General features: G+C 42.3%; 1 protein-coding gene across 1 annotated transcript; it reads right to left on the reverse strand.

The window, feature by feature from the left end:
* Positions 1-217: 217 nt before the first annotated feature.
* LOC149473118 (structure-specific endonuclease subunit EME2-like) lies at positions 218-25,924 on the reverse strand. The gene is made up of 8 exons (XM_089684010.1): positions 25,912-25,924; positions 17,446-17,582; positions 12,037-12,128; positions 8,378-8,482; positions 6,195-6,297; positions 4,316-4,431; positions 2,519-2,708; positions 218-448 (listed from the first exon to the last, which is right to left on the reverse strand). The coding sequence occupies exons 1-8, from the start codon at positions 25,922-25,924 to the stop codon at positions 218-220; spliced, it is 987 nt and encodes a 328-aa protein (XP_089540136.1).
* Positions 25,925-25,978: the final 54 nt, after the last annotated feature.

The following is a 25,978-nucleotide window of genomic DNA, read 5'->3' on the forward strand; positions in this document are numbered from 1 at the left end:
GTCCTTTGGTGATGTCAGGGGCCACATTTGATGCCCCCTTTATCTCATACGTTGACAACCACTGATCTAAAGTGACTATAGATCTTTCCATAGGGTGCGAATGAGCCAGTCATTAAAACACACAGGCACATTTTCCTTACTGCAATGATTGGAAACATATTTTTATTATAAATACTTTACTGCCAAATAACAGTACAAAAGCACCAGTGATTATGTACTAGGAATTTAAGTCCAATACCAGTTCTGGATTGGTTGAGGTCATGAACAGCCAGATACGTCGTGACAAATCAGGACCAATGCGCCTCTCTCTTGTCTGGTCTTGGTCATTAGACTGTGTGACATCTTCATCTGGATACTCCATATCGTCTGTGGCACCTCCAGCACGTGGTACCCTCAGGTTACTGAGGAGAGATAGTCTCTCTTTATCAGTATTACATGCCACGTATGCCTGGATAGAGAGAAAAGATACAGAATTTACTTTCTTTGAATAACATCAGCTTTATACACCGACTACTAGAATTAATACGGAACAGATGAAATGCGTACATGTGAGCTTATTTACCTGCTAAAGGATTTGTGTTTCTGTCCATCCGGTCTTACCATTTACACAGCTCTGCCTCACAGCACATCCCTGCCTGGAAGGGGAGGGGACTTGAGTTGTCTCTGCTGTGGATTCATTTTTACTTACAGATCTATTTTCCACCCCACCCTGTGTCAGGGCAATGAAAGGAGAAGCAGCACACTGCGCTCATCCCTTCATCACTGCTCTTTTATCAGCATGCTCCTTTTGCACTGCAGCAACACCTGGCTGATTGTGCTTCCTCCTTTCTGAGCTCTGCTGTACAGGGGAATGCAGGCTGATACCAAGCCAAACATGGTGCTTACACTGCTGACACTGAAAAAAATACATTAATATGATGTAATAATGATTACAGAACAGCATCAATGTATGTTTCTATTAAACTAGTATGGTAAAGTCTAAGAAATACTTGAAGCACTTACCTTTTAATACCTTCCAGACTAATATGGTAAAGTCTAAGAAATACTTGAAGCACTTACCTTTTAATACCTTCCAGACTAGTATGGTAAAGTCTAAGAAATACTTGAAGCACTTTCCTTTTAATATTTTCCAGATCCACCAGAGATCCCCATATTCTGGGGTGCTCGAATATGCAAATATTGCCTTAAAAGAGTAATGGTGAGGGTTGACACCCCCTCCCCCTCTCCTGGCTCCTGTGCCTCCCTATTGGCCACTGAGCTTACCTGTCAGTGGGGAATAGTAGATGAGAGGGGCTTTGGGAAAGATTGTAAAATTTCAAAACCATCTTATACAAGCAATTAAAAAACAAGGTCTATTTTTATATATACTGTACATCAGCTTGATGTAACTAAGTAAATGTCTTACTTCCAGTCAATTTCAGATATGTGCTTTTCTACGGCATGCCTTAGAACAGTGGTCTCCAAACTGTGGCCAGGGGACCAGATGCGGCCCTTTACTTGCTTTTATCTGGCCCTTGGGGAACTATTTCATCCAATGATACCAACAATGGGGCATAATTACCCTCACTGACACCAATGATGGGGCACTATTCCTGCCAATGACACCAAGGATGGGACACAATTTCTCCCAATGACACTAACAATAGGGCCATATGACATTAATGATGGGGTACAATTCATCTCAATGACACCAACGATGAGGCACAATTCCTCCCAATGACACCAAAGATGGGACAGAATTTATCTCACTGATACCAATGATGAGGCAAATTTCCTCCCAATGACACCAAAGATGGCGTCAATGACTTTTCCCCACTAACATCAGGGACTTTTTTTACTCCTAATCCAGCCCCCAGAAAGTCTAAAGGACATTACCCCTTGGCACCGGCGCCTCCTGGCCCTTTAAGGGTTTCAGAAGTCGGGAGGCGGGGCAGGGTTTAGCGTCATGTGACCGCCGTGACACACTGTCACATGATCGGGAAAGGTCGCGATCGAAAGAGGAGATTGGGACCTTTCCATGAGTACTGGACATGTGTGCTGGGAGTGCGCAGGCGTGTGCTCTCAGCACATATGTTTTTTTAATAGAACGCAAATGTGCGGCCGCTCAGCGTCTAGGCCCAGACACCGGGAGGCCGCACATTTGCATGTGTCAAGAGGTTAAACTGGCCCTTTGTTTGGAAAGTTTGGAGACCCTGCCTTAGAAGATGGTCCATTGTTTTGATAGGAGTGACCAATGATCCCTATGGCTATACACTCCTCTGTCTAATATCTGCAGATGCTCAAGCTTTCCCTTTAGTGTGAAAAATAGTGGGGGAGATTTGCTAAAACTGGTGCACACAGAATCTGGTGCAGTTGTGCATGGTAGCCAATCAGCTTCTAGGTTTTATTGTCAAAGGATAACTGAACAAGCTGAAGATTGAAGCTGATTGGTTACTATGCACAGCTGCACCAGCTTTAGTAAATCTCCCCCATTGCATGTGGATCCTGGGCAGAAAACACATTACACAAAGACACTGACCTGCATAAGGAGTTGTGGAGAAGGATAGGCCTCTGTTATAGTTGCAGCCATTGCTGGACTGACTCTATTAAACTGCTGAATCTGTCTCTTCCAGGCCAATGGTAAGCCAGTGAGCGATCCTTTGGGTCCCCACCCTCGCCAGGTGCCTGCTGAGGTGCAGAAGGAGTAGCTCTGAGCCTCCCAGTGCAACCTGCAGACAGAGAGAGAACGTTGTTTACCACGGTCCACCTTGCTGCACCATCACTTATAGGTCATCTGACCTCAATGTTTGCTGCAAAGAAAAGAAAAATTTGGGGCATGCATGCGTGTGCCCACTGCTGACCCCCACTGAGACTGGACACTGTGCAATTTTGTCAGCAGGTTTCATCCAATGATTTATGGCTGACACCTGCTGATTGGCTGTATCCATTCACAGCACACAGCCCTGTGTTTACAAACACACAGGACTCTGTACACAGAACAGCGATCTGTCTGTTTCTTCTCCCTGAAAAGCAGGGAAAAAAAACAGCCAGATCTCTTGGGCCCCTTTCACATAGACGTTCTGATCGGGTCCATCTGCCCGTTTTTCAGGTGGACCCATTGAAACCTCTATTCTCCTCTATGGAGCGGCGGGTGTAAATGGACATGTGTCTGTTTACACCCAACGACATCCAATCCGATTTGATCCGTCGAAAAGAGATGGATGGGGATCCATTCCCCTTCTGTCCACCGGATCGGATGGGATGGCAGTTGGATGGAAACACACAGGCGGTTGTTTTCCATTCGACCGCTCATAGAAGACAGTTGATCCGCTGACTGGTCCACCCCGTCTGAAAGGGGCCTTAGTAAAAGCAGCACATATTACACATACAACACTTGTTAGGCACACAGTTAACCCCTTGACTGCCCCTTGATGTGAACCCTTTCCAAGCCAGTGTAATTAGTACAGGGACAGTGTAAAGTATTATATCTGATCACTGTATTAGTGATGTCAGTGTCATTTAATTTACCTCCCAGTGACGGTCTGTTAGCACTAGATTGCCCACCACACTATCACAGTCCAACTGTAAGTCACTGATCACCAGCACAGCGTTAAAGCTGCGTAAATTCCAGTATATATACACCATAGTTTTTAGATGCTATAACTTTCAAACAAACCAATTATTATACACTTAGTGGGGTTTTTCCTTTACCAAAGACATGTAGCAGCATTTTGGCCTAAATTTATGAAGAAATTAGATTTTTTACATTTCTTTATTTTTTATAACAGAAAGTAGAAAATATTGTGTTTTATTTCCCCAAACTTTTTTGGGGTTTTTTTTTGTTTATATAATAAAAAATAACACCAAAAGAAGACTCAAATTTCACTTGGGTACAGTGTTGTATGACTGAGCAATTGCCAGTTAAAGTAGCACAGTGGTGAATATAAAAAAAATTCCCTGGTCATGAAGGGGGTAAAACCTTCGAGAGGTCAAATGATTAAACAGAGGCTAAGAAAATAGCTTCCTTGGCTGTAAAGGGCAAGAGGGTTTAGCTCTGCTCTAAGTGTATGTTATTTCAAGATGTTGCAGTTTGGTTATTGGCGTACACCTAAAACGGAAATAATTTAGTAGGCATTCAGTGGATTCAAAATAGACAATTCATTTTAAATGTAAATTCTTTTTCCTTTATACCACCTGAAAATGCTGATTTGCTGAAAAACAGAAATCTAAATAATCCATTAAAGCAGGGCAATGATTATAAGGCTGCTCATGTCACTTGTATAACCTTTCACTCACAAGGAATTTACATTGTCCAGTCACTTTTTTGTGAACTCACCGGAACGGGCGCTGAGCTATACTCTTGGTCACAGCACACACATGTTGCCCCAGTTCTCTCCATGTATCCAAGAATAAGACTTCGGTCTCATGGTACAGCTGTAGAAAGATAAGTGCCTACCTCCACAGAGGAGGATAACAGTTATCAAAGAAGGTGACATCACAGAGAAAACTTTATTAGAATATACATAATGCTTTCACATTAAAATTTAGATTTGACAGCATGCCTAACAGTGATAATAAACTAGAGAAAAATCAGAGTTAAAGGGCAACTCCATCTTTTTGCACCATGTTACGCCCATATTTAGGTGCTGCCCCAATCTAAAAGGATCTTGTAAAGAGATGCAAAGGTCGCTCCTTTTCTTACAAAATAATTTTACATTCATGACTACAAAAAGTAAAAAAAAAAACAAAAGAAAAAAAAACACCTAAGCCGGGGCCACTGATGCAGAGAAGGTCTGAGATTCTTATTACAGCTCTGAAACTGATCAGAAAGAGGGCTGATCTTGCCACTTGGCAGTCAGTTTGCAAAAAGTTTTGACAATAACTCAGTTTCTACTGTAAATTACACAGGAAGGTTAAATAAAGTGACAAATCTTTAGTAAATTCTCCCCAGAAGCTAGTTTGAAAAATATATTATGGCTTCAACATAAAAGCCTCATTGCTCACTGGGTGTTTAGCCCCCCGTGCCTGAAATCCTGGCATTTTGGTGCAAATGAAAAGTTCACCATCCAGCCCCACTGCTGACAGTCTGAAAAAATCTATGAGAGGCTGAAAGCTGCTGCGGATGGATGGGACTGGATGGTGCGCAGAGTGGTACTAACATTTAGGGCAGTATGTTCCCAGGAACGAATACCCAGAATACATGCAGTGTGCACTCCCAGCATTCATCCTTGGCCACATACTGCCCAGGGGCGGACTGACCATTTGGAAACTCGGGCACTGCCCGAGGGCCCGGGGTCAGTAGGGGGCCCCATGAGATGCCCCTGGTACCTTTTTCATAGGCTTTTTTGAGTTTGGACAAGGACACAGGGGCCCCATAATCCCCTATTGCCCGGGGGCCCCATGAGTTGTCAGTCCACCCCTGATACTGCCACAAACATTAGGAACACTCAGTGCAACATCCAGGCCTGTCCAGCCGCAGCAGCTTTCAGCCTCTCATAGAGTTTTACAAGTTGCCGACAGTGAGGCTGGATGGTGCAACCTTTGCCTTCCGCCCGCATCAAGATGCTGGGATCTCATGCTTCGTTGCTAAATGTCTAGTGTGCATGGGACCTGAGGTGTCTGGAACATGTAAACTTAAAGTGGAACTAAATGTAAAATAGAAACATTTGTGAACAGGCAGTCTTTTTATTGCAGAAAAAAAATGCAATGTTACACTTTCCTGCCTATTTGCAGTCCTCTGTAGAATGTACACTGAACTGCACAAACTGGCAAACTCCCAGCGTGCCCGGATGACTGCACTCCTGCACATGTATGGGAGTGATGTCATCCCACATCAGCCAATCAAAACAGACAAAAACCAGGGTCCAAAAGAACCCAGGGAGAAGAGAACAGCACCGAGCAGGGACTTTATGGGTGTCAGATTGTTGGAACTAGAACTAAGGTAAGTACGTGTGCCTTTAGTTCCACTTTAAGACAAAAATGTATTGCATAAGCTCACTGGGCCACATAGTCCCCCCCCCCCTTTAGGACACAATGCAGCAAAGTAAAAGAACTATGTAGCAAAACAAAATTCATTTTAGGCTCTTGCTTAAAACAAAAAATTGTATTCAAAATTTAGTTTCCAAAACTAATCCTAGAAGATGATACTAAAGAAGATGATGTATGGAGAAGTCTTTAACCGAGGACTGGTATTTAAATGTAGATTAGCTACCAACCTCATCTATATGTCGCCTGGTCACTTGGCTTTCTGGCTGTTCATCATAGCAAAGGCTTGGCTCTAGAGAGTGTCTCTCCATCTTACGCGACAGTCTTTGACATCTGGTGGTCAAAAAAACATTTACTATTAAAGCTCAGTCAGTTCACTTATACCATCTCAGTGTTTTCCGTCTTCAAGCATAAAAAGAGAACCCCAAATAAATAAATAAAAAAGTGAGTGCTTTCAACGTCAGCAGCTATGCACTAAAGGTAACCAAATAAAACTTCAGTCAAAACAGTAAGTAAAGTGCAGCGCTATAAATAATTAAATAAATGATAATAATGTCCGTATAAAATGAATATTCTTATGGTGACAATCCGTGTGTAGAGTGCCCACTATGGCGGTACTTCAGTGCTTGTGTTTTTAAAAGTGGGGTAAGAATACGCACTCACCAGATGTGTAAAGAAATTACGCATTTAAATCAATCATCAGAGGTCCCCTTTAAGGAAGCGGATTAAGCCATGTATAGAGATATCCTCCCTCTGTATGGGTGGTATGTCAGGCACTTCTGGGTGGTATATGGATCCAGTAAACCAGAGGTCCCCTTTAAGGGATGAGTGGGTGTAGCAACCTGTGTAGCAGGAACTCCCTCCTCTGTGTAATAAGGTAGATCTTGATTCAGGGGTGAGCTCTAGGAAATCAATGACTCCACTTCATTAAAGGGGACCTCCGATCATTGATCTATATGCGTAATTTATTTACGCATCTGGTGAGTGCGTATTCTTACCCCACTTTTAAAAGCACAAGCACTGAAGTACCGCCATAGTGGGTACTCTACACACGGATTGTCACCATAAGAATATTCATTTATACGGACATTATTATAATTTATTTACTTATTTATAGTGCTGCACTTTACTTACTATAAAAAGAGAACCCACCTCTTTGTTACGTTAGCTTTTGGAACCAGAAGTCTGGTGTTGTTAGTGCACGGTTTTTAGCAAAAAACTGAGGACTTGGGGTAAATAATGCAGGTGCCTGTGAACTACACCCACTATGCACTGATTACACTTGCAATGCTCTGCAGGACTGAATGCATATATTTAAAAGAGAAGCATTGCCAATCGTCTCCTATGGATCATAGGTGTGCAGCTTGTTCTGCACTCCTGTGATCCATTTTCTGACCTCACAGAGCCAGTCCAGGCTCCGAAAGATCCTAACCACATGGTTGGAATCCACCCAGAATCCTGGACCGGCAACTGACTCAGCTTCTCAGCAATCCACTGATATCCTGAGCCAGCCACTCCCACCCCCGCCTATCACTCCAGTGAGTGCTGGAGGGGCAGAGCAGAGAGCCAGTCACTGACAATCACTGCTCCCTTCTCAGAGTGGAGGGGAGAACTGAGCGATCAGCAGTGTCTGATCACTTAATTCTCAGTGGATAGCCGGTGGGGGACAGATGCAGCATCAGATTGATGCTGCATCAACCTAGGTGAGTAGAAGATTTTCTCTTTGTATAGCCCATACTTCTCTTTTAATAAATGCACATTTTTGATTTTATTAATGTGTGTGCAACCTCACCTTCAACACTTAACCTTTAAGCAGAAATCGGGGCAAAATGTTTTTTGAACCATTCAGTGGTGCTGTGCCCATACTGCACGGGCCATCTGCTCGTTTTTGTCTAGGGGTCATAAGAGTGAAAATATACTTACCGAATCAGATGATCCTCAGAGCGCAACACTGGTCCTTGCCGCTTCCCCCCCCCCCCCCCGCATACTAGCGGTCTTGTCAATGGACTGTTCCTGACGTCATCATGCCAACAGACCGTCTCAGAGCCTGAGGATGGCAGGAACAGTCCTCCGCTGGACTTGGGGGAGCGTGGTTTTCCGGAGGATCGGAGGACGGGATATATATAGCTTTTCCACTAAACCCCTGGACAAAACGAGCAGTTTTCCCATGCAGCGCACAGCCCCACTGCATGGGAAAGTAAAATTTTACATGGAGTTCTGCTTTAAATTTCAATCTGTAAACCAGACTTGCATCTTAAAATCAGACTGACTATTGAACACTGTAGCTTTGAACAGAAAGTTTTTTGGACAAAAAAATGTAAATAAAAATGTTTAACTTGAATCAGACTAATGGTATTATTTCAAAAGTGAAAGGTCCTCTTTAATGAAAGTTGCAGTCTGTAATCCAACTTACCTTCTATAATCATGTAGCCCCAAAACAGCCAAGGTGATCTTCTTTCCAGAACACTTCCTATCTATTCCAAACACAGAGGTCGGAGTCATGGCGTTTTCAGGAGCCAGGAATGGAGAGGGATCAGCTACTTTAGATCTTACAAGGCTGTTATTAACTTTTTCACTGCTGGGCCCGATGTCCATTTTTTCACCTCACATACCCAGACCACTTTGGCAATGTTTTCACTGGTTATGATCGGCAGCTGCTGATTGTGGCCCTTCATGAATTAGGAGAGTCTCAGGTACCACTCTGCCATAAGTTCATGATCAGCGTAGTGGCTATTAGCTTATAGACTAAGGCAGTGGTCTCCAAACTGTGTCCCGGGGGCCAGATGCAGGCCTTTGCTTGTTTTTTCCAGCCCTTAGGGCACTATTTCTTCCACTGATACCAACCATACCTCCCCCCATCACTGATCCCAATGAAGGGACACAACTCCCTTTAATGACATCAACAATTGACACCAATGATGGAGCACAATTCCTCCCACTGACACCAAAAATGGGGCATTGCGTTTTCCCACTCATGTTAGGACCTTTCTACTCCCAAGGGCCACAATCCGGCTCCCCAAAAGTCTGAAGCACAGTAATGGCTCTTTGTTTAGGAAGTTTGGAGACCCTTGGCTTAAGGGAATGCAACTGCAAAAAGGATTACTGACATGGCCTACTGCAAGCAGTTCTGCCCTTACGTCAGTGCCAGTGAAAGGATTAAACACAACCTCCACCCCGATCATGCCATGCTTTTAATACCAATGAAAGCGGATCTATCATTACAAATTAGAAAGCACATGAATCAATATGGGAACATTTTACCATGACATTCTTTTGAGTAAAAAAAGTACCTTTTTGTTGTTATTAAAAAAAATGGCTGCTCAGGTGATCTAAAGCCTGAGTGGAAGAAAATGTGGGTTCAGTTCGCATCACTCCCTTGTTTTCCCCTTTGTTCTATCTGTATACTTCATATCTTTTCTATATCCATCTACAGTACATGCCTTTTCTTACATATTCCTTTGTAATTAAACTACTTCCACGTATAATCTCCCAAAATGAAAACAACTGAAATATACATAGACATTTAGCAACATTTTACTACTTCAAGTCTCTCTAAGGTAAGATTCACACTACTGTTGGTTGTGAACAAAATTGTGCGCTTTCCTGACGCAAAACATCCTGTACAACAAACACTTTACTCCTGCGCTAGGAAAGGACTCAGTAGACCTAATAAGAATGTTCTGGAATTTTCTGGAATATGCACTGCTTGCTGCCCTCAACAGACCGGGGTGGTCCGAATACACTGGATACAAATGGAGAAACAGAAAAAGGGCGCACCGACCTAGTGCATTATCGTTTAAAATAATGTATTAAAGAAACAAAAATAGGTATCATACTCACAATGGACATAATAACACAGGTATGTCAAACTGAACAAGGTGTATGATCCAAACAACATCTGAGTCCATACGATGGAACCCTGGATGACCAACTGGCTAACGCGTTTCGAGGACACAACCTCTTCTTCAGAGCCAACACTACAGGAGTCTGTACTTCTCTTTATATAAGTTACTAAATGGTAACAAAAGGGCTGTCCTTTGGCAGACACGTGGCAGTGCCAATATTTCTGAATTAATTAATTATTATTATTAGTAGTAGTAGTATTTATCAACTCCTAATGGCACTCCCATGCGTCTGTTTTCACACATACTGAAATGCAGGGTACGTTTTGATGCGGCATAATTTTTAACAGGGGTCAGGGGCTTCTTTACCATGATTCCTACATGTAGGGAAGCCCACTGAAATTAATAAACTGATCCACACATAACTCACAGGAACTTGATAAAAACGCAGTTAAACGCACAGATGTAAACTGAGCCTTAAGGCGGAGCTCCTCCCAAAAGGTGAAGTTCCGCTTTAAGGACTGCTCCCCCGCTCCCCATTAAGGACTGGCACCTTTGGGTGCCCAAATTTGACAGGTACCTGCTCCCATTTCCGGTCTGATTGCCTAGGCGATTGGAAACAGAAGTTGTCCTCCCTCCCTCTCTGTAGTCTTTTGGGACACGTGACAGGTCCCAGAAGACTATAGGACCATTCAGGAAGTGCAGCACTACTCGCGCATGTGCAGTGGGTACCCGGCTGTGAAGCCGCAAGCTATCACAGCTGGGTGCCCACACTGAAGATGCCGGCCTCCTGGAATACATGACGGCCTGCTGGCCTCCTGGAATCCAGGACGGCCGGTGAAACGGGCTGCGGGAGACACACCACAGGACCGAGGGACAGGTAAATGGCTGTTTTTTAAAAGTCAGCAGTTTTTGTAGCTAATGAGTTATTTTTTGACAAGTGAGTAGAACTCCACTTTAAAGTGTTACTAAACCCTGGACCCTGCATTAACTATATCTGGCCTCCCACAGTACATAGAACATGGAAATATAATTATTTTAGTAAATATAAACTGCTAAGTACCTTTTATTTTATCAGCGGGTAGAGCAGTCCTGAGACTTCTATCAATGTCCAGCAGAGTACTGGATAAAGATGGTAGGAGGAGTTTTCATTCTCCCGACTGACTTATGAGGCTGCATGACCCCTAAACCTCTGTCTGGACAGTGCTTATTGACCCTGTGCTGGATATATGCACTCTCCCAAGAAAATAAAAAAAGGTCTCTAGCAATACACACCAAACTGTGCATGTGCAGCTTGTCTCCAAGGCTCTGTTCTATCAGCAGATGGATTGGGGACAGCAGTAGAAGGGGAGGATCAGAGAAGTCTGGATCAAACATAATTTTTACACAGTGCAGAGGATTAACCCCTTAGGTTCCACAGTGAGTATAACAAGCATGATTTACTGCATATACAGACTGATTTTACTGTTGTGGGTTTAGTAACACTTTAAGCACAAAAAAATAAAAAATCTAGTACACATACTGTAAACCTTTTTTTACATCTATTATAATTGACCTCAGCAAATGCAATTATTGTACATATGGCACATGGATATTGAGCTATATGCCCCATGGGTCCCTATATTATTATTAGTATATTATTATACAGGATTTATATAGCGCCAACAGTTTGCTCAGCGTTTTACAATATAACGGGAGACAATACAGCAACAATACAAGAGGGATAGGAGGGCCTTGCTCCTTGGAGCTTACAATCTAAGAGGGAGGGGCTAGTGGTTCAAAAGTTAGTAACTGTGGGGGATGGACTGGTAGGAGGAGTAGAAGATTCCATTATTAGCTGAGGGCAGGATAGGCTTTCCTGAAGAGATAGGTTTTCAGAGATCACCTAAAAGTGAGCAGAGTAGGCGATATTCTGATAAATTGGGGTAGAGAGTTCCAGAGCATGGGGGAAGCTCTGGAGAAGTCCTGGAGATGAGCATGGGAGGAGGAGACAAGGGAGCTAGAGAGTAGAAGGTCGTGCAAGGAGCGGAGAGTACGGTTTGGATGATATTTGGAGACAAGATTGGTGATGTAATTTGGGGCAGAGTTATAAATGGCTTTATATGTTATTGTTAATGTTTTGAATTTTATCCGTTGGGCAATGGGAAGCCAGTGGAGGGATTGGCAGAGAGGGGTGGCAGATACAGAATATATATAAATCTGCATGTTCTTCACCTTTCCAAATTTTACCTGAATGTAATAGAAGACACTCTTGAGAAATTCTCTAGGCTCCACCAGAATCAGCATTTGCTCTTCTTTCCCTTTACATAGATCCAGACCATCCTGGAATATAAAAACAGCGATTGGAAAATCCAGAAATATTTTTGTGTTAGCTGAATGAAAAGAGTTCGGAACTTAATTTCTGTGTTTCTCGTGTGTAGAGCAGTCCATGGAAATGAACAGGCTGCCATTCATGCCACACATGGAAATGCACCTGCATTTGGTTGCATCTGCAGGTGTGAACCAAATCTAAGAGGAAGAGAGGACACCCCAAGATAGCAGCTCTCAATAGCTGGCATTATATCACCATTCTGAGTAAATATTTGTAGTAGGTCTTATGTGCACTCCTTATCCCCCCCCCCACACACACACACACACACACACATACTTCTTTTTGCCTCATAACATATTATTATTACAGTGCTAGTGTTACTGTTTGTGTTCTTGTTGTATAATTTTGCTGTTGTTTTGGTAAAAATTCTCTTCTTTGGTCCCGGTAGAGTAACAATTTTCTTACTTAATCCCCCAATACCAGGGTGGATTTGATTTAAATCAAACTGATTTAAATTACGATTTAAATCACTAGTCAGTAAGGCTTGATTTAAATCAGAGTTTTCTACATAAAGACTAATTCTTGCTGGTATATCTTTAATATGCAAGTAGATGAAGATTTTTAGAATAACAACTTTTCATATTAGTTTTTTTATCCCCAGTTTAATAGGTTAATCATTCATATTTGGACAACTTTTCTGTTGTACTTAGGAAGGAGAAAAATAATCATTACCTTAATAATAACAATTTAAATAGATTTATTCAACTGAAACAATAACATTCCAGCATATGTTATTTGCTTAAACAAACATCCATGTTTATTTACTAATTTGGCTAAACAAAATATATATATTTTAAGAAACTTAGACTGTCAGCCCCTTCCTCCTCACACTTAGTTTCACTTTTTTCTTGTGCAGATCTATTCCACTCCAAACAATCAGAAAAATATTGTTTCTATTCTATTCACTGAACTTATTGAAACTTAGCAGTGAAGGGGTTGATTCTGTATTCATAGGTTTGTAGAAGTTAGGATGAAGGTCTTTTTCTTAACTCTGTTCATGTTAAAACATTTTTGCTGTGAAGAAGAGGCATGTGATCTCCGCTGAGTCAAATTCAGTTTTGAGAACTGCAAAAATAAACCAAGCATCTGTGATAATATCTTGTAGGCAGAGAAACTGCCCAATAATCTTACAAAAACCTCTGGAAGAGCAAGACATTGTGAATGGATTCATGGAATTTATTTACCCAAAAAATTAAACATATACAGCCTTATTCTACATAATTAAAAAACTAATCTTTATTTCATGATGGAATAACCTTTGGATGGTAATATATTTTCCTCAAAAAAAATTTTATTAAAAAAAAATCCGATTTAAATAAAAAAATCAGATTTTTTAAAAAAAGCATTGATTTTTATCCACCCTGCCCAATACTGATGATCTCATCCCTCTGATTCCCACCCTTGGAGGCTGCTCCCAGTGTTAGCCATGATAAGCTCAGAATACCTCTCTCAGTCTTAGTGCTCCCTGTGCAGGCTGATATCAAGTCAGAGGATTTTCAAAGTCCCCCCAAAAAATTAAAAGTCAGCAGCTACAAATACCGTAGCTACTGACTTTCATTATAAGGATATTTAGATATCCATGGATCAAGTGCCGCCCTCACCTGGGCTGGTTACTCACTGGTCTTTGGCAGCCCGGTGCAAGCATGTTTATTAATTGAAGTGCGCAGTGAGCCCTAACAGCTTCACAGCCAGCTACCTACTGCGCATGCACAAGTTGAGCTGCACTTTGTGAATGGTCTTGCAGCTTTCTGGGACTTGTGATGTGTCCCAAAATGTTGCGGGTTAAGAGGGGGGTGGGGGTGAAGTTTCTCTTGGATCGCCTGGGTGAAGTTTCACTCGGATTGCCTAAGCGATCCAAGTGGAAGTGGGAGCAGATACCTGTCAAAACTAGATACCCGCTCGACCCCCCCCCCCCCAGTATGACCGTAACGTAACAACGTATGACCAAACATGTTGGGGGGTGAGTTGGCGGCAAAAAAGAAGAACTCCCTCTTTTGTGTGAAATTCCACTTTAACACTGTATGCTAGTTTTATGATACATTGATTATAGTTTACTGAATACTTACCAGATTACATGATGACATTATATACATGCTTAGCATTTGGCATTCAGGTTTAAAAAATGTATTCTGCATATAGGTAAAAGGAATTACAGAAAACAGTGTGTGAGAATTACATTGTGTGCAGTGGCTTGCTGTTTGTGCACAAAGGTGGTGCCATAAAAAGAATACAATGGAAACCTTTTCTCATAAAATATGAATTATTAGAATGTATTATTCTCTTTTTAACATAATAACATAAAGGAAACCAGTACTGACACTGCCTGGATGCCTTCATTACTGACCTTCCCCTGAAAATGTTTGTTGTTTGGCTATTTTTGGCATCAATAAATTCAGAGCTTCCAACTAGAGATGAGCGAATTATTCAAAAATTCAATTCGGCTGATTCGCCGAATTTGCGGGAGAAATTTGATTCAATGCGAATTTATTCGCTGCGAATTTAACTTATTAAAAGGGTTTCTAGGCTTCAGAGAGCCTTTATATTAGTGCAGAACACTGTACCTTTAATTTAAATGCCCTTGGAGTCTGCTGGGGAAGAGAAATAATACTGTCAGTCAGTATGACATGCAGATGAGTGCCGTCGATCTTAGAATCACCGCACACTTCACTCATTTGGGCAGTCACGGGGCACAACGAAGAAGAAGAAGAATGAAAAGAAGAAGAATGAAAAGAAGAAGAAGAAGAATGAAAAGAAGAATGAGAAGAATGAAAAGAAGAAGAAGAAGAATGAAAAGAAGAATGAAAATAAGAAGAAGAAGAATGAAAAGAAGAAGAAGAAGAATGAAAAGAAGAAGAATGAAAAGAAGAATGAAAAGAAGAAGAAGAAGAATGAAAAGAAGAAGAAGAAGAAGAATGAAAAGAAGAAGAAGAAGAATGAAAAGAAGAAGAAGAAGAAGAATGAAAAGAAGAATGAAAAGAAGAATGAGAAGAATGAAAAGAAGAAGAAAAAGAATGAAAAGAAGAAGAATGAAAAGAAGAAGAAGAAGAAGAAGAAGAATGAAAAGAGAATGAAAAGAAGAATGAGAAGAATGAAAAGAAGAATGAAAAGAAGAAGAATGAAAAGAAGAATGAGAAGAAGAATGAAAAGAAGAATGAAAAGAAGAATGAGAAGAATGAAAAGAAGAATGAAAAGAAGAAGTATTCCAGTACAGCAAAAAGTGTATCTGCAGAGAGCTCCGCTATTTCTGACAGTTCTCTGACAGTTCCTTCACATTTACAGCGGTTGAAACATTGTATCTGTTTCCGAATAAAAACATCTGTATCCTAAATGGAAACAAATAGATACAATGTTTCAACCGCTGTAAATGTGAAGGAACTGTCAGAGAACTGTCAGAAATAGTGGAGCTCTCTGCAGGGACACTTTTTGCCGGCTGATCGGGAAAAATTCGATTCGTGCATCCGAAGTTGGCTAATATTCGGATTCGGCACGAATCGAATTTTTCCTGAAATTCGAAACGAATTCCACTTCGCCTGGTTCGATTCGCTCATCTCTACTTCCAACCTAGGGCAAGAATTTAGCTAATGAACCCAGAGAAAAATCAGAACGGCTCATCTAATCTGAGTTATTGACTCAAAGTACTGAAAGCCTTTGGGTTAGCATAATAGTCCAGCAACTAGAATTTCCAAAAGAGACTTTAGTACTGACAGCTCCTATTTGCTCTTACCAATTGTTCAGTGTCTGCCACCCCTCTCTGCCAATCCCTCCACTGGCCTCCATTCAGTGTCCTCCACCCCTCTCTGCCAATCCCTCTACTGGCCTCCATTCAGTGTCCTCCACCCCTCTCTGCCAATCCCTCCACTGGCTTCCATTCAGTGTCCTCCACCCCTCTCTGCCAATCCCTCCACTGGCTTCCATTCAGTGTCCTCCACCCCTCTCTGCCAATCCCTCCACTGGCATCCATTCAGTGTTCTCCATCCCTCTCTGCCAATCCCTCCACTGGCTTCCATTCAGTGTTCTCCACCCCTCTCTGCCAATCCCTCCACTGGCTTCCATTCAGTGTCCTCCACCCCTCTCTGCCAATCCCTCCACTGACTTCCATTCAGTGTCCTCCACCGCTCTCTGCCAATCCCTCCACTGGCCCCCATTCAGTGTCCTCCACCCCTCTCTGCCAATCCCTCCACTGGCTTCCATTCAGTGTCCTCCACCCCTCTCTGCCAATCCCTCCACTGGCTTCCAGTCAGTGTCCTCCACCCCTCTCTGACAATCCCTCTACTGGCTTCCATTCAGTGTCCTCCACCCCTCTCTGACAATACCTCCACTGGCTTCCGCTTACTCAACTAATTAAATTCAAGGTACTTACAACAACTTCTAAAGCCATCCACAACTCAGCCCCCAGCTACATCACTAACCTAGTCTCAAAATTCCAGTCTTCCAGTTCTTTTCCTTCCTCCCAAGACCTCCTGCTCTCCAGCTCCTTTGTTACCTCCTCTTATTCTTGCCTTCAGTACTTTTCCAAAGGTACTCCCATCCTCTGAAACTCCCTTCCCCAATGTGTCCGACTATCTCCTACCCTGTCCACTTTTAGACAATCCCTAAAAACCTCATCTCTTAAGAGAGGCTTATCCTGCCCCCTCCTAGCAACGGTACATGTATTTTTCTCTATCAGCCCATCCCCCGCAGTTATTACTTTTTGTATCAATTGACCCTCCCTCTTAGATTGTAAGCTCTACTGAGCAGGGCCCTCTGATCCCTCCTGTATTAATTTGTATTGTAACTGTACTGTCATCCTTTGTGCAAACTGCTGGCGCTATATAAATCCTGCATAATAATAATAGTACAGATTTCCTCAAATAGGACTAACCCTCTCAGATGGATATTTTATTGCAGGTGACGTCTGGCAGACTGAGACTGCCCCAGGTTTCTTTCTTAGATCTTGATTGCTCTTACAGGGAGATCTTCCTGCTATAATCCATGACTGTTCCTGGCCACCTTTGCTCTGGCTATGTTTTCCGCAGTCTAAAATAAATATGAAAACCCAATAGAGAGAATGGGACATCTCATAATGGCCACATCAGTTGTGAAAACCTGTGATGCTCAACAAAGATCTCAATAAGAGAATCCCCAGGAGATATAAAGAACTAACAGGCATTTTATCTCAGCAGCACCTACAAAGAACTAAAATATCAGTTTGGAGTTGACTGATCCTTCCACTTTAAATATAAGCGGCTCTAATACAAAAACGTGTTGTCTGTTCCAATCACAACTTACTACACATGTCCAGTCAGCAGGCATCTCTCTTCTCCAGGTAATGCTCCATGGCACAGAGTGTGGCTCTAAGGAGTAAGTATACCCAGCTGAACTCAGAGCTTCCAGCATACCTTCTGACCCTGCATCTTGGAGAAGACCTGCGCAATAAGAGATCAATCAACAACACAATGTAGACATATATGTGTGATTTGCAATGATGCAAAAAGTTGATCTGTAATGTTAGCAAGCACCAAAAGACAATTTATATAGTGCCAACTCTCAATGAGTCAAATTTGCTTGTAAACTCTACATGTAAGAACACAAGGCCTAACCTTGCAGATACCCTCTTCTGGTCCTCCAAAAAAGCTGCCAAACACTAATCTGAAATGGTAGCTTGCGCCAAAAGACTATATATATATATATATATATATATATAGCCAGTTCTCAATGTGCCCCATTTGTTTGTAAACCCTGCATGTAAGAACATAGAGGTGACCAAGAAGTCCTGGCTGGAGCAATTCGATGAGCCTTGCTACTGGAATATTACTAAGGTCAAAGTGGATTACAGAGCTGAGGTGAGGGAGAGTTCAGAAGATCATGACCGCCGTCCTGCAAAATTGAGAGGGTAGAAAGTGGCGCTGACAATCTTAGCCAGAATACACACCATGGTATTTAAGCTCATCAGACTCTAAGGACTGATTCACACTAGGAATCGCACCGGTATGCGCTGCACGTTCCTGTACGATTCATATGCAGTTATGTGCAGTACGATTTCAGCCTATTCATTTTAAATGGGCTGAAATTGTACTGCACTGCACCTAAATTAGTGCATGCACTACTTTTGTAAACGCACTACAACTGGATTGCATGGTACTTTTGTACCATGCAATGTGGTGTGGGCCAATGCACTGTGTTTACTGTGTCAGTAATATTGCACTGACACCCACTGCAGGTCGCAAGGGCAGCGCATTCAGAATGCGGTGCACGAAACCCGCGCAGCATTCTAGTGTGAATCAGCCCTTAAGGATACTGCACACATGGACATGGTAGACAAGACAGCACACTTGCTTGCCTGCCTCTTACGTCTTCTGCATGTTGTGTTCATTTTTGTGGGCTAGAAGCCAAGGTGGGGTCATGTGTAATATGGGGCTGTGGTGATGCCATGGGAACCTCATTTCATTTTTTTTTTCCCTCCTGGTGCATCAAGGGAGGGAGGCCTTGGGGTACTTTACAATGCCACGTCATCAGGGGGCTTGCTGAGGCTCTGGTTCTTGCAGCCAGCCCCCTGATGAAGTGAAACATGCATGCCATCATGAGGCCAGCTACAAGAACCCAAAATAGATAGTTCCCCCCTGATGTTGTAAGTAAATGAGATGGTGGAGCAAGACCTGGAATGCTGCAGTGGATCGGTGGTTTGACCCAGGACAACACTATATCAGCTGGATGTGTAAGTATGTATTTTGAAGGTAACCCTGCTAACAAGATAGGAGGGGAACAAAAATAGAACACAGGGATGGTAAAGGGTCATTGAGGTTGCTCTTTTAATAATACATAGAACCTTCCTAGATCTATTGCCATAATTTTCCCTACAGTTCTACATATCACTATTCTTATAGTAAATTATTTATTGTATGGTGACATAGGTTCAGATGTAACAAATACTCCAGTACAGGGTGGATTTGATTTAAATCAAACTGAGTTAAATCACAATTTAAATCACTAGTCAGTAAGGCTTGATTTAAATCCTAGTTTTCTACATAAAGACTGATTCTTGCTGGTATATCTTTAATATGCAAGTAGATGAAGATTTTTAGAATAACAACTTTTCATATTAGTTTTTTTATCCCCAGTTTAATAGGTTAATCATTCATATTTGGACAACTTTTCTGTTGTACTTAGGAAGGAGAAAAATAATCATTACCTTAATAATAACAATTTAAATAGATTTATTCAACTGAAACAATAACATTCCAGCATATGTGATTTCCTTAAACAAAAATCCATGTTTGGTAACTAATTTGGCTAAACAAAATATATATATTTTAAGAAACTTAGACTGTCAGCCCCTTCCTCCTCACACTTAGTTTCACTTTCTTCTTGTGCAGATCTATTCCACTCCAAACAATCAGAAAAATATTGTTTCTATTCTATTCACTGAACTTCTTGAAACTTAGCAGTGAAGGGGTTGATTCTGTATTCATGGGTTTGTAGAAGTTAGGATTAAGGTCTTTTTCTTAACACTGTTCATGTTATAACATTTTTGCTGTGAAGAAGAGGCATGTGATCTCCGCTGAGTAAAATTCAGTTTTGAGAACTGCAAAAGTAAACCAAGCATCTGTGATAATATCTTGTAGGCAGAGAAACTGCCCAATAATCTTACAAAAACCTCTGGAAGAGCATGACATTGTGAATGTAGTAATGGAATTTATTTACCAAAAAAAATTAAACATATACAGCCTTATTCTACATAATTAAAAAACTAATCTTTATTTCATGATGGAATAACCTTTGGATGGTAATATATTTTTCTCAAAAAGCATTTTATTCAAAAAAATCCGATTTTAAATAAAAAAAATCAGATTTAAATAAAAACAAATCAGATTTTTTTTAAAAAAATCATTGATTTTTATCCACCCTGCTCCAGTATATACACTATATTGCCAAAAGTATTGGGACACCCCTCTAAATCATTGGATTCAGGGGTTCCAATCATTTTCATGGCCACAGGTGTATAAAATCATCACCTAGGCATGCAGACTCCTTCTACAAACATTTGTGAAAGAATGGGTCACTCTCAGGAGCTCAGTGTATTGAAGTGTGGTCCTGTGATAGGTTGCCACCTGTGCAGTAAGTCCATCCGTGACATTTCCTTACTACTAAATATTCCATGGTCAACTGTTAGTGGTATTATAACAAACTGGGAAGAACAGCAACTCAGCCACAAAGTGGTAGGCCACGTAAAATGACAGAGTGGGGTCAGCGAATGCTGAATCGCACAGTGTACAGATGTCGCCAACTGTCTGCAGAGTAAGTAGCTAAAGGCCTCCATACTTTGTGTGGCCTTTAGATTAGCACAACAACAGTGTGTAGAGAGCTTCATGGAATGGGTTTCCATGGCCAAGCAGCTGCATCCGGGCATTACATCACCAAGTACAATCCAAAGCATTGAATGCAGTAGTATAAAGCATGCCACCACTGGACTCTAGAGCAGTGGAGATGTTTCTCTGTCTGGTAATCCAGTGGACGTGTCTGGGTTTGGCGGTTGCCAGTAAAACGGTACTTGCCTGACTGCATTGTGCCAAGTGTAAAGTTTGGTGGAGGGGGGATTACGGTGTGGGGTTGTTTTTCAGGGGTTGGGCTTGGCTCCTTAGTTCCAGTGAAGGGAACTCTTAAGGCATCAGCATACCAAGATATTTTGGACAATTTCATGCTCCCAACTTTGTGGGAACAGTTTGGGTATGTTCCCTTCTTGTTCCAACATGATTGTGCACCAGTGCACAAAAGAAGGTCCATAAAGACATGGATGATTGAGTTTGGGGTGGAGGAACTTGACTGGCCTGCACAGAGTCCTGACCTCAACCCCATAGAACACCTTTGGGATGAACTAGAGCGGAGACTGTGAGCCAGGCCTTCTCATCCAACATTCGTGCCTGACCTGACAAATGTGCTTCTGGAAGAATGATCAAACCTTCCCATAGACACCCTCCTAAACCTTGTGGACGGCCTTCCCAGAAGAGTTGAAGCTGTTATAGCTGCAAAGGGCGGGGCCAACTCAATATTGAACCCTACGGACTAAGACTGAGATGCTATTAAAGTTCATGTGTGTGTAAAGGCAGGTGTCCCAATACTTTTGGCAATATAGTGTATGTTTAGATAGCACAAACTGAGAGCTGTTGATTTCATGATAGATGTACCAGCTACATCTTGCAGAACTTTAGTTAAACCTCCAGTGTATACTTATGATAGGGACAGATTATAATTTAGAGTTGTTATTGAAAGACTGTCAGCTAAGAGCACGCACACATAAAGAGGTTTAAGGGGTGTTTTCTTTTATGTACTCCAGTGAAGATAGCTGCAGGATTCTAGAATACCACTGAAGAACTCTGAAGACCTAAGGTGACCGAAGGAGGATGGATAAATTTGAAAGGTTATGTTTGCCAACTTGCTTGATTTTCCTAAATAATATATGAAACTAGCTAGGTTTTGTTAACAGTGTGCTCATTCTTTAATCTTAATTTACATATTTTAACTTGTGTTTGTGTCTTCCAGAACATGGACCATGGGCAAGCCTGGGGTTATTTAACATATCGCGGTAGGTCCTGGTACATTAAATGTCATTACAAATTTAAAAAAAAAGCAACAGACCAAAAACATACTGTAAAAAGTTTAATAGAAATCCATGTTAATATTTTAGTTCAACGAAATTATTAAGGGAAAGTTAATGTGTATTAAGGTAAAAAAAACCTTCTGCATGTAGCTTCCCCTTGTACTCACCTGAGCCCAATCTCAATCCAGCAGTGTGCACAGGAGCAGCCGTTCTCTTGGCTCTCTCCCTCCTCATTGGTTCCCACTGCTGTCAATCAGAGCCAGGGAGGAGCCGCGCTCTGTGCGTCTATGGACACACAGAGCCAGCTCAGAAGCAAGCATGCTTGCTATGAGGGCACTCGGTGGGGGCAAAGAGCCAGGAGTGCCAGCAGGGGAACTCACGGAGAGGAGAATTGGGGCTGCTCTGTGCAAAACCATTGCACACAGCAGTTAAGTATAACATGTTTGTTATTTAACCACTTCAAGTCCGGACACTTTTACCCCCTTCCTGTCCAGGCCAATTTTCAGCTTTCAGTGCTATCACACTTTGAATGACAATTGCGCGGTCATGCATCACTGTACCCATATGAATTTTTTAGCATTTTTTTTAAACAGATAAAGCTTTATTTTGGTGGTATTTATTCACCACTGAGATTTTTTTTTGCTATGTAAATGAAAAAGTCCCAAAATTTTGAAAAAAAGTGTTTTTCTTACAAAAGTTTGCAAATAATATTTCATCGTAAATCTTGGCCAAAATTTATTCCGTTTATCTTTTTAGTAAAAAAAATAAATAAATAAATAACCCAAATTAGTTTATAACCAAAATTATAATTTTTAAACATTTGTTTGTACATTTTTATTTTATTTTTTTATTATTATTATTTTAACATACTGTCGCCCTAGCAGTACAGTGTCACCATGGTGACACTACTACTTGTGGGGGGTGATGAAGATTTTTTTTTTTTTTTTTTTTTTACACTGATTGCTTTTACACCCATAAAGGCTATAAAAGCAATCATTGCTCCTTCTCTCTGGCTGCATTCTTGTAGCCATTGAGAACTACTGTGTGAGCTGTGATTGGTCACAGCTTGTCACATGGTACAAGGCTGTTGTGAATAGCTTTGTACCATGTGACCTCTGTGATCATTCACAGATTTCACACGTAGTAAGCAATGATGTCAGAAGTAACATCTTGCTTAATACTCTGCATGTGATCACTGATTGGCCAATCAGTGATTACATGATCGGTACCTTGCACAGAGGTCCCATACGACGATCGGTGTTCCACTGTGTCCGGAGGACACAGCGGGCACTAGATCACAGTGCTCCCAGGGAGTGCGCACAAGCAGGGGGCGGGGAGGTTGTTTATAAATGTTTACCCGACCCTGTACTGCCACCGTCTGGCCGTTTATATACAACAGCTGGACAGGAAGTGGTTAAAAAAAAATAAAAAGCAATCCTTTACAATTAGTTTAATAATTAAGGTTGGTGGTAAAAATGTCTGGATGACATCTAAAATACTGTTTTCTATAAAGGAAGGGGTGTGGGAGTTTGCTTAAAACCGTGCGTACATGCTCTCTGATGATCCCGTCCAGCTAGTCTTGAGGGAATATGCCATAAAATTTGATTGCAACATCCGACCTTTTACTCATAGGCAAGCAACACAAACTGAAGCCACAGCAAATGAGGGGTTATGAAATGTGAAAAAAAAAAATAATTGGCCAAACTAACTCATTATATTAATTTTCCAAATTCTAGTATACATTCTTACACATATACATAGGAATAGATTTACTAAAACTGGAGCGTTCAGGATCTGGTGCAGCTGTGCATGGTAGCCAATCAGCTTCTAACTTCAGCTTGTTCAATTAAGCTTTGACAAAACCTGGAAGCTGATTGGTTTCTATGCAGAGCTGCACCAGCTTTTGCACCCTCCAGTTTAAGTAGATAACCCCTATTGTTTCCTTTTAATTCTTTGTAGAGTTTGCAGTGAATAGTTTGGTAAACAGTGTAGAAAAGTAATTGATGAACTAAGCTGTTTAACCACTTGCCTACCAGGCACTTATACCCCCTTATTTACCAGGCCAATTTTCAGCTTTCAGCGCTGCCGCACTTTGATTGACAATTGCACGGTCATGCAACATTGTACCCATATGAAATTTTGATAATTTTTTTCTCACAAATAGAGCTTTCTTTTGGTGGTATTTAATCGCCACTGGGCGCTTTACTTTTTGCGCTATAAATAAAAAAGTGCAAAAAATTTGAAAAAAAAAAAAGTTTCTTTGTTTCTATTATAACATTTTTCAAACAGGCATTTTTTTCTCCTTCACTGATGTGCGTCAATGAGGCAGCACTGATGGGCACTGATAGGCGGCCCTGATGGGCACTGATAGGCAGCACTAAAGGGCACTGATAGGCAGTACTAATGAGGTGGCACGGATAGGCGGCACTGATAGACAGCACTAATGAGGTGTCACGGATAGGCGGCACTAATATGAAGCACTGATAGGTGGCACTGATAGGTGACACTGATGATGGGTACTGATAGACGGCACTGACTGGCATCACTGCTGGGCACTGACTGGCAGCACTGACTGGCACAACCCCTGGGCACTGACTGGTGGCACTGACTGGCAGCACTGCTGGGCTGCACTGGTGGGTGGCACTGGTGGGCAGCACTGGTGGGTGGGCACAGGTGGGTGGCACTGGTGGGCACAGGTGGGTGGGCACAGGTGGGTGGCACTGTTGGGCACATGTAGGTGGCACTTCTGGGCACAGGTAGGTGGCACTGCAGAGTGGCACAGGTGGATGCACTGCTGGGCACAGGTGGGTGATCTGCTGGGCACAGGTGGGCGGAGCTAGTGGGCGCACTGCTGGGCACAGGTGGGCGGAACTTGCGGGTGGCACTGCTGGGCACCGATCATCAGGGCACTGATCATCAGTGCCCTGATGATCGGTGCCGATCCCCGCTCTGACAACTGCAGGTTCTCGGCAGTACTTTCCTCACGATCTGACAGCGTGAGGAAAGTGCAGCCGAGAACCGGCACTTGCATTTCCCTCTGATCAGCGTGTCATTGGACACCGCTGATCAGGTGGTAAAAGGCGCTGTGATTGGCCTTTTACCACATCACGTGATCAGCTGTGTCTGTAGGACACAGCGATCACGGAGATCGCCGGGTGCGCGCCCCCTGGAGCGCGCAGGAGAGCGCGTTCTGGGGGGACGTCATATGACGTCCACTCAGAACTGGCCGGCCGCAGTGAAGCCGTCATTCGGCTATCTGCGGTCGGCAGGTAGTTAAGAAAGAGAGTGAAGTACACTATATGGTTAACGATTTGCGGACATTTATTGACCATCAAACCCATATGAGTTTGTTGGACATCTCAGGTTAATTAAGGGTATTCGTATTGAACAATTGCCACCAGATTGTAATTGTCTGAATGTCTTTAGGAACAATCGAGTATTGTCCATGATACATTTTTTATTTGCACTAAAGCCTGGTACACACTGAATGAGAAAAAAAACGGACAGCTCAGGAGGAGCCACTGTACTAATTATTATTGTTATATAGGATTTTTATAGCGCCAATGGTTTGCTCAGCGCTTTACATTATAGTGGGAGACAATACAGTAACAATACAGTTCAATACAAGAGGGAATTGAGGGCCCTGATCCTTGGAGCTTACAATCTAGGAGGGAGGGGTGAGTGGTACAATAGGTAAAACTGTGGGGGATGGAGTGGTTGGAAGCATAGAGGATTCCAGTATTAGCAGAGGGCGGGATAGGCTTCCCTGAAGAGAGAGATTTTAATGATAGCCTAAAGGTAAGTAGAGTAGGTGATAGTCTGATAGATTTGGGTAGGGAGTTCCAGAGAATGGGTGATGCCTTGGAGAAGTCTTGGAGATGAGCATGGGAGGAGGAGATAAGGGAGCTAGAGAGTAGGAGGTCTTGCGAGGAGCAAAGAGTACGGTTTGGGTGATAGAGATAAGATCAGATATGTAAATTGGGGCAGTGTTGTGGATGGCTTTGTATGTCATAGTATACTAATGATCCGATATTGGTACAGCGAGCTCCCCTGCTGTGCTATTGGGTTCTGACAGGGATGCCCCCCATCCCGGACAGAACACTTCGGTCAACACTGTCAGCCATTGGCTGAGAGCACTGATCAGGAGCTGATCAGCAGACCTTCTTCAATCATGCCTCTTTGACAGAAGCCGACCGAACGTCTGGCTTCTGACAGACCGGCTACCAC

The sequence above is a fragment of the Staurois parvus genome, unplaced genomic scaffold (genome assembly GCF_062004578.1).
Source record: "Staurois parvus isolate SC_StPar_1 unplaced genomic scaffold, SC_StPar_1.0 ptg000018l, whole genome shotgun sequence".
Taxonomy (NCBI): Eukaryota; Metazoa; Chordata; class Amphibia; order Anura; family Ranidae; genus Staurois; species Staurois parvus.

Coding starts and splice junctions, on each gene's coding strand:
- LOC149473118 (XM_089684010.1), bottom strand. Junction 12,129..17,445: donor CTGCTGACTGGACATGTGTA/GTAAGTTGTGAT, acceptor TTTATATTCCAG/GATGGTCTGGATCTATGTAA. Junction 449..2,518: donor CTCCACAACTCCTTATGCAG/GTCAGTGTCTTT, acceptor CTCTCTATCCAG/GCATACGTGGCATGTAATAC.